Genomic DNA, 9,716 nt, shown 5'->3' on the forward strand with positions numbered 1-9,716 from the left:
TCTGGCTTGCTAGAAATGCGTAGACTTTTGGGGAGAGATGCCCCCCACCGGGGGTGCTGGTGGAGAGGGCGTGGTTGTTGGCGATGGAGGCTTCTCAAGCCATCCGGTCGGATAGACCTTTGACAGCTCGGAATATCTAGGGCTCCTCATCTACTCGTGGAGCATCTCACTTGGTGTTTTCACCTGGAAACCCCCACCTTCAAGCTTTCTCAAGGTCAACTTCGATGGATGTGTCCTGCTGGGTGGCAGGAGGAGAGGTGCGGGCTTCGTTGTTAGGGGCTTGGATTTCAGGGTGATCGCAGCTAGGGGCTGCTAGTTGTTCGACACCTCGGTGCTAGAGGCAGAGTTGAGAGTGGCCTGACTTGGATTGTGCTACGCTCGGCGTGCCTTGCAGGGGAGAGAGGTCTTTTTGGAGGGCGATTCTGCGACAGTCATCAAATGGATTCTGCAGGTTTCAGGGGAGATCGGCGATTACCACCCACTTCTGAGAGATATTCGGGCCATAGTTAGTGATGGGATAGTGCTTCACGTGAAGTATGTATCTGGGTGGGAGAAGCGGAGTTGCCGAATGCTTTCCGTGATGTTTTGCTTTTTAACTTTCTTGATTGTATTTGTATGCGATATGTATGGTACTATCATTAAGTTAAAAAAAAAATTCTAGCAGCTGAAGCCTGCAACTACTAGGATTTTTTTTTTTGCTAAAATTCCCTACTGCTTTTTTTTTTTGGGTACATTCCCTACTGCTTTTTGACCCTTTCCTTTTTTTTTTTTTTGGCTAAAGGACCCTTTCCTTTCTAGCCTAAAAGTAAAGCACGCACTCCCATCTTCTCAGCCTCCGCTGTTCCACTCTCCATTAATGGCGGAAACGTCGAAGAAACAAGAAGAGAAGGCCAAGGAGCCTCTTCTGTCCCAAGAACCCAGCAAGCAACCCTCCCTCCCAACCCCGACCAAACCCAGCTCCCCCGCTAGGGCCCTCGCCTTTTGGGCTTACTTCACCATCTCCGTCTCCCTCCTCACCTTCCTCCTCGCTTCCCTCCCTTCCCTCCGCCCCCCGGATCACCGCTCCTGGTTCCTCAGCCTCCCCGACGATCTCCGCCATCATTACTACAAGGGAAAGCTCATCAAGGTTCATATAAACCCTAGCCGCTCCCCCATCCAAGTCTTCGCTGTCGAACATGGCCCTAGAGACGGGGAACCTGTGGTTCTGGTCCATGGGTTGGGCTGCAGCTCCTTCTCTTTCCGCCATGTACTCCGCTTGCTCGGTTCCAGCGGTCTCCACGCCGTCGCCATCGATCTTCCGGGCTCAGGCTTCTCGGATAAGCTGGATTTGAGGGAGCATGGGAGATGGGAAGGGATTCTTGGTCGAATTTGGGATGTTTATAATGAGATCAAAGAGAAAGGTTTGTTTTGGGGATTTGATCAGCTGGTTGAGACAGGGCAGGTCCCTTATGAGGAGATTGTTACTAGGGATTCCAGGAGATATGGTGCTGAGAGCTCGGGATACGGGTCAGCGGAGATGGGGCGAGTAGTAGGGCAGGTTATTGATTCAATGGCGTTGACGCCTGCCCATTTGGTGCTCCATGATTCGGCATTGGGGACCGGAGCAAATTGGGTTTCCATGAATCCAGGGCTGGTGCAAAGTGTGACACTGATCGATCCTGCTGCAGAATCTGTGGCATTTCCTTCATGGATGCTCGGACCTCCAGTTCTTGGGGAGCTCCTTCTTGCATCTCGGTTTGCATTTTCTAGGTTACTCAGATTGTGCTGCTCGAGGTCCATGGATGGGTTGGTGGCTGAGGCTTATAGGCTTCTATTGAAGGGGAGGGATGGGAGGAAGTCGGTGGTTGCGGCTGGGAAGGCGCTGAATTATAGCTTTGATTTGGGAGAATGGGCAGGTACAGAGGTGGTGAAGGACATGGCATTTCAGGTTCTCTGGTCCAATTCTTGGTCGGATAGATGGATTGATGAAGGAAAGCGAGCTGCTTCTGCCATCCCAAGGGCAAAATTTGCTTCCCATTCTGGTGGGCGATGGCCTCAGGTGAGACTGAAATATTATTTATGAAACCTAAGCTCACCAATTTGGTGGGCCTTCTGGATATATAATATACGTAACTTTAACTAAAAATTATTCTCTGGTTGCAGTTATGTCATTATTAATATTTTCTTATTTCTTGTCAACCTAATATTTCAGTTAGTCGAAAGTTTTCATTTCTTCATATGCTTAAAATGCCGTACTCCAGGAAGGTTTGTATTATTTCTTCGTCTGGTCACCTATCTACTTTTGAACTTATTCAAGAGACAATCGCCTCTTAAAGTGAGACATTCCAGTCACCATGTCATTTTGATCAACATGATGGATTCAGCACATAACAAATAATTCAATGACTTTAATGGGATTGTAATGATTATGTGATGTCAAATAGTCATGTATACCTGTCTTATTTGTCTGCACACATTTTATATATGAAGGTCTTTTGCTGAATATGAACTATTGGTTTAGTTTCCAAGTTGGACGAGTCATCAGGCCAAAATCAGTTTGCTGCTCTCTATTGTTCTCTCAGTCATCATATTACTTTTCCATGCTTAAGAAACCTGACAGCAATCAAGAAGACATTTTGTGGAAAAGAAAGATGAATTAATAGTTTTCGAGGCATTCGTTTGGTGGACTGGAAATATAATGTGCATGCCTAAACAACATGGTGGACTACTGATGAGAGGATTGGTAGATTTAAAATAGAGTGCTCCATGAAGTAAAGCCAGCACGGACACAGACCTATAAAAAATTGAGGTCAAGACTAATTATCGCAAATGGGTTGTGAACTGGTAAGTGAATTGCAAATTCTGGACCAAGCTGCTAGTATTGCTCAGGGTAGGTTTTTTTAATAGTTACAGATTAGTAAGTACTAGGTAGCTGTCTACATTGATGTGACATTGGTCGGAGTGCAAAGAGAAATAAATGTGGAGATAATGAGAATAGAGTTTTTGATGCATGCTACAAAACTAAACAAATAGATGAGAGAGTGACCTTGAGTGGATTGAGATGAGCTATTTTCCAAGGTTACCGAGTCAAAACTTAATGTTACTTGGCTAGCTTTAGAGGATAAACTTTACTCTGTTGAGTATGACAAAGTGTATTATTACTGAAATGGTCTAACAAGTCAGGATAATCAATACAAGTTATATTCTACCTTCCTACTTAAAAATTATCTCAAAGTTGATCAAGTAAAGAAAATTTTTCTTAAGTTAAAATGAATTTAGAACTCACAACCAAGGTATGTAATTTTTTACTAGTATTATTTTCTTATAATTCTAAAATGTTGATTTTGTTACGCATGTGATAATTCTGCATCATATGTATAGTTATATATGTAGTTGATGCTCATAGGCAATATGAGATACTATACAAGTTGGCACATACTAAAAGTAACCCTCTACCAGTACCCCTAGACCCCTTCCCCAATCTTGATGAAGTTGGGATGTGATCCCAGATTTTCGGTACAACGGCTAGTAGGCTAGCAAGCACCTACATATTTGAAACTTCTAATTGTCCATATATGGTAAAATAGGACAACAAAGTCATTGATTAAGTTAAATCAATGTTTCACTTACGCTACTTGTTTGAAAGCAACAATATGTATGCTTTGTTTCATTATCTAAAATATGTAAAAGTGAGTTGTGTAGCATCTATTCACTCAGTGCTTAGATGATTAATGAGAGAATGGATACCACAAGTTGATTAATGCTTTCTCAGTATAACAGGTTTGGTAGTTAAGTTTTTGTTTAAGATTAAAGGGGATATCATTAATTATTAGTTGTGGGGTTTTGCAAAAAAGAAACTTACGTTGCCTTCATATTTGCAAAAACATGTGTCATTTTTTTTTTCAAAATTGGTTCTTCATTTTGGACTTCATCAAACCATTTTGCCCTTACATTTGAATGAATGCAAATATTTCTTTTAGTGGATGCATTAATATTGGTAATTGAATGCATTTATAAAATGTTAGTTCGCACTAAAAATGGTTTATGAGAAGTTATAGAGGGAGGATTGAAATGGTCCAGTAGAAGTCAAATAGATCATTTTTACAAAAAAAGGCCCTTCACCACAAATCTGATAATCAAATTTATTTTTCTGCAAGTCCCTATTAGTTGTATATAATTATTTAACTTCTTATCAGTTTTATTGTTTTTTTCTTTTTCAATTTTCTTAGTAGGTATGCTATTATATTGAACTTAAATTACTTATCAAATAATATGAGTACATGAGTCTAAACTCTGTACTAAAATATATCGACTCGTACCGAGATGTACTAACTCATATCGAGGTGTACCGAGATAAAAAGTAAAAAAATGTTTGATGGCTGTTTTGGTATGGGGTGCGTATCGTACTATACTGACCGTACTGTACTAAACTGGTAATATGCCGGTATGGCACCTGGCATCGAGATTGCGGATCTTGTTTTTCACTATTAGATGCAAATTTACTTGGAAAACTTATATCCAGATATTATGTCTAATAATTCAAAATCCATGATTACATTCTCATTACCAAATAAAAGGAGAAGAACACAGAAAAAAGATTGAAAGTTTGAAAGTGTTTGTAAATTGCTTTGGAATTTGAATTATGCCAGGCCTTAGCTAACCTCCTTATCTCTAAATAATTATGAGTTACGAAGGCATCTGTTGGTGTATCTATTTATTCAAAGTTGCTCTCATTTTTCAAATCCTTATCCAGACATTTTATCAGTCATTCAGCCTACACTTATCGGACTAGTAAATATGAACCAACAGGTCTTATCCATGTAAGCTATAATGATTGTGATCCTTTATTCAACCCAATATTTGCAACCTAACAGCTTACCCAATAAGTGGGAATGGGAGAGATCTTTTGAATGGTTTTTTTGTGCTTCCTCTTCTTCCTTATCCATTCTCCAATTTTTTATTTCTTTTCTTCCTGTGTTTCTTTTAACTATATGCACTTACGGCCTTTTTAGTCTTATTGTTGTTGTCAATTCTCAGGTAGAAGCTTCTCAAGAAAAACTTGTTTTGGTCAACAGGATGTCCTCCCTTTATGTTGGGGAGTCTTTTAATGTCCTTTCCTAGTTCTTTTCATTAGGAGATCAAAGAGTCTTCCTACAAAGACATGGAAACTAGAAAGATTCAAAACTCAGTTTTTTTCCCTTTTCCATTTCGTGATTGTTGGTTCTCTATTAGTTAATTTTATACTAGCATATTTGTTTTTATATGTTGTCATGTCAAATCTATAATGATTTTAAAATCGTTAATTAGCCCTTTATTTCAAAAAGGGAAAAAAATGTACATCAAACACATGACTATTGATTCCACATTTGAACTGGTAGCTCATTTCCAGTGAGTTAGACGGCTAGACCTTGATCCTATAGATAGTTTGGGTTCTACTTGAAACTCTGTTACTGAACCAGACGTTTCAGTTTCAACCAGAACCAATCTGCAACCAAGGTTGGTATTGGGGATTTGGCTGAAAAAACTTGTGGGGTCAAATCAGATTATATGTGGGCTATTTATGTTACTTCTTTTGGTATTTCTTTAGTTCTTTATCTTGAGAAGCCTTGTACCGGGATGACACTTATATTGATTCGTTTTCAGAAGAGTTAGAAGCAATATACTTTAGGTTTCAAAGAACATAAAGGAGAGTGATTTTCTTGACATAAATTTGGGTGCTAAAATTTAAATCTCACAATTATTTTGATAGCATATATTTTTTTACCATCAAATATTAAAATGATATATTGCAATTTTAACATTATTTTTTCAATTAAAAATGATTTTTCAATATGAGACTGTTGAGGTGATGCATCCTAAAGTCTCAAAAATATAAAATATGCTAATTATAATCTATTTTTTGGCTTATGTTATATTCTCTTTTTGATTATTCTCTTGGAATAATTGAGGAAGTTTATGTTGGAGCAGCGACAAGTATTAGGAATTGCTGTGTTACAAGTATATTTTAGGTCATCCTAGGTTTGTATCACGGATCAGCATGAAGCCCATATCTTTTTGCACTAATTAAGATGAGATGTACCATGATGTATATTACGTGTAGATGATATAGTGTTGATTGCTGAAAAAAGAATTAGATTAAATACTAAACTAAAGTTACAGAAGGAAGCTCTTTAGAAGATAGATGGTTAAAAATCAATTGAATAAAGATAGAATGTATGGAATGTAAATTTATTGAGAAGGGAAATCAATATGAGACATTGATTAAGATTTAGGGAAAAGAGATATCGTAGAATGATCAGTTTCATTATTTAAGATCTGTCTCATAAAATAATAGGAAATAGATAAAGAAATATGTATTGAAAGAGATGCATCTAGAGTATCATGCGATCAATGCATACCCTGGAGACTTAAAAGAATATTCTATAGACAAGTTCCAAGTGCAAGCTAATCAAGAGTTCATGAAATTAGGTTGAGTGTGACAGAAATAAGAATGTTAAGATCGACGTATGGTAACACTAGGAAGGATAGATTGAGAAATGAATATTACAGTAATTATAAGAGTTGCAGAAAATAAGGACAAAGTGCTTGAAAATTGATTGAGATGTACAATGAAAATTTGAGGAAGCTCTAGTAAAGATAGGTACTTTAGTTTGTGTGAAAGGTTGTAAAAAAGGGAGGGGAAGCCCTAAAGATAACATGATTGGAGGTTGTGAGGAAGGTTATGGAGAAGCTTGAAATAACAACAGTGGTAGCTCCAAATAAGAATATTGGCAAATAAGGACCTATAAAGCCAATCTCCTGTAGTTGAGAAAAGGCTGGATAGTTACAGTTGTTTTACTTTTGTTGCCATTTTGTTTGTGTCTTCATTATTGTTGACCAAAATGGCAGTATTAAATCCAAAACTGTTGAAGCTGCTGAAACTAAAACTCAGTTTTGTCCAAATGAAATTGAAACCAAAACAAAATCCTTGAACCTTGATCCTATAAGAATTGAAGTTGTAACGCAGTAATGCTTCTAATATACATGGATAGTTGAATCTCTTGCAACAATTTAATATTGGTAATGCAGTGATTCAGTCTTGGATATTTAGGGGTTTTACTGGGTAACCTTCTTTTCATATATTCTACGCAATGAATGTACCTAGCAATTAAATGGTAAAACAAACCATTAGATACATGACTTATAAGCACTATTTTTTTGCAAGTACTAAAAAAGGCTGGGGAGGGGGAGGAGTGCTGGGAGAGTGTTTTTGAGAGAGGCAGAGAGGGTGAGACAGAGAGGGTTAGGATTTTTTTGAGAGAAGTAAAATATGCTGTATTTGAGAGAGAGAGAGAGAGAGAGAGAGAGAGAGAGACATGGGTTCAACTGGGGCTAGTTTGAAAGAAAAATGTCATATTTTTAAGACCATGCATATTTCATATGTGGTTCCTGTGGGGCTTCACTTCTGAAGTCCAGCTTTGCATGGCCAACTCTAGGAGTTTTCATTATATACAAAAGAAGATTTTTCATAAGTACTCTTATGGCTAAGTGAAGCATTTTTAAGTTAACATGTCATGGTCAGAATTTTTCCTATTTGATGAAATAAAGAATTTCTTTATATGATTATTGCAAAAATTTAATCTATCAACAGGCATACAGTAAACTTATGATTTAGAAGAAAATTGATGCAACATGCAATAATGAATTCTTAGAGTTTCTTCTTCTATATATTTATTTCCATTTGACATTTTCCCTTTTTCTTTTCTTTCTTTTCTTTTAACTATGAAGTATAATGTTTATTCTTTCAAATACTCTTGTGAAGAAAGCTAAACAAATTGCCTTTACTAGCTTATTCAATTTTGACATGGATGTCACGTCATGGCAGCTACATATAGTCATTCAAGTTGTTTATGCATGATTCCCTTTTTTCATTAGAGAGGGATTCAAAAGGGATTTGTTTTTGGTAATGGACATGGTTCGGCCTTCTATAGGAATAGTTGTTATGTACATTATGGTTTTGTTAAATGTAGAAGATTTTTAGATTTCTCTTGGTTCATTTTATGGTATTTATTTTTTCGGTCTTCTGATTTATCCAATTTTATTTTTATTATTATTTTGCTATTTTTGACTTACCATATCTTATGGTAATAAACATAAAATTAAGCATGGTTCTCTTTTTGCTGAAATGGCAAAACTACTTGTTTCAACCTGAACAAGTAAAATTGGACAAATTTCAGGCCAGAAAGATCTGAGCATCACATGATCTCATCTGCAATGTTGGACAACCTGCCCAAATATCTGAAACATTGGTGAAATTCAAACCATGCATCAATGACATAATTTAACTCTTGACACTTGCAGACAATGTAGGCAGAAAATTTCCATTTTTCCAAATTCTTTCAAATTTTAACGTTGGTATTCAATAAATGAATATTTTTGTGTAGGGCAAAGTATCAAATTTATAAAATATTTGGTTGATGTTCTTAAGTTGCTGGTGGCTTCAGGAGGATGCAGCGGAAGAAATAAGTGAAATGATTGTTCAGTTTGTATCATCACTGCCGAAATCTGTCAAGCAGAAAAAGGAAGAGCCTCTGCCAGAGCACATCCAGATGATGTTTGACGAAGCAAGTGAGGGTCACCACCACCATCACCATCATGGTCATGGTCAAGAACATGCAACAGGTTATTTTGATATGTATGGTCTTGGTCAGGGGTGGGGGGTTTGATATTCCTTGTTGATGTGGTGCTTAAAAAGGATATTCCAGAAAAGGTTCATCGCAGGATGGTTTCCTTGCATATCCTTGTGATAATTTTCTTCTGAGGTTGTTGCTTATATCAGCATGCTTTTACGCAGCCTCTTACCAAAAGGATAGGATTGGCCCAGCAAGAACGTTTTATGTTGTGTGCAGCTTTTTAAAGTGGCACTTATCCGTCTGCTTGAGAGGCAGCTTGTGTTTGATTGTATCCTTTGAAAGAAGTTTTTTTTTTTTTTGGCATTGCTAGTTCTTTGTAATCATCCTTTCTTAAAGACATTAAAAGTTGCTTTATTCATTGCAGTCAAAAACATGCGTGCTTATTAAATCATGCAACAGAAAATTGTTGGCATCGATGAACCAGTTTGAGCTGCCTGTCGGCTTTTATTGTAGAATCAAAGCCATCTAGTGGAACATGGCTAATGCTTCTTGTTGACACACTGGTTAGCTTGCATGGGTAGAATATGTGGACCAGGAAAACAAATGCCTCCGGCGTTATCAAAATTTTTCGAGGGATCAAGTGCCAAAAAAGAACAAGCATTGTTAACTAGAACCTAAAATGATTCCATTAACGTGGAACTTTATATAATTTTCTGTATCTTCTGTTGTTAAAGCCTGATTATTATAACTTAAGTACAATGTTAATATAGGCATGGATGTGTATAAAAGCATTACATGGCATGTTCCGTGCGAGTTATAGGCAAAATACCAGGCGCCCTGTTTATGAGACAAAAATCCAGGCACGACGGTTAGAGGTGGTGGTGGATTTTATTGGCAGGCTTCCCTTCTAGAATTGATTGAAAATTAATTTGATGCAATATAAACTGAAGTTATTTGGATTAAATTTAAATTGAAAAACATGACCTATTTTGAGTGTGCATTGGACCGTGATCTTGAAGTTTCGAAATTGAACCTGAATTAATCCAAACCCAAGCCTGCCCAAAACTACATACACTTTTTGGCGCAAACTAAAGTATATATAATTCAACGTTTCCCATGAATATA

General features: G+C 37.3%; 1 protein-coding gene across 2 annotated transcripts; it reads left to right on the forward strand.

The window, feature by feature from the left end:
• The first annotated feature begins 739 nt into the window (after positions 1 to 739).
• On the forward strand, positions 740 to 9,039 carry AXR4 (alpha/beta-Hydrolases superfamily protein). 2 transcript variants are annotated; one of them, XM_008803479.6, is made up of 2 exons: positions 740 to 2,038; positions 8,463 to 9,039. In XM_008803479.6, the coding sequence occupies exons 1-2, from the start codon at positions 857 to 859 to the stop codon at positions 8,682 to 8,684; spliced, it is 1,404 nt and encodes a 467-aa protein (XP_008801701.3). In that variant the 5' UTR covers positions 740 to 856; the 3' UTR covers positions 8,685 to 9,039. The 2 variants fall into 2 exon arrangements, with proteins under 2 accessions (XP_008801701.3, XP_088557332.2); XM_088701206.2 differs by having other exon boundaries at positions 769 to 2,038; positions 8,403 to 8,541.
• The last annotated feature ends 677 nt before the right edge of the window (positions 9,040 to 9,716 follow it).

This window comes from Phoenix dactylifera, chromosome 7 (genome assembly GCF_051530095.1).
Source record: "Phoenix dactylifera cultivar Ajwa chromosome 7, Ajwa_hap1_PhDact_Kaust_v1.1, whole genome shotgun sequence".
NCBI classification, from domain to species: domain Eukaryota; kingdom Viridiplantae; phylum Streptophyta; class Magnoliopsida; order Arecales; family Arecaceae; genus Phoenix; species Phoenix dactylifera.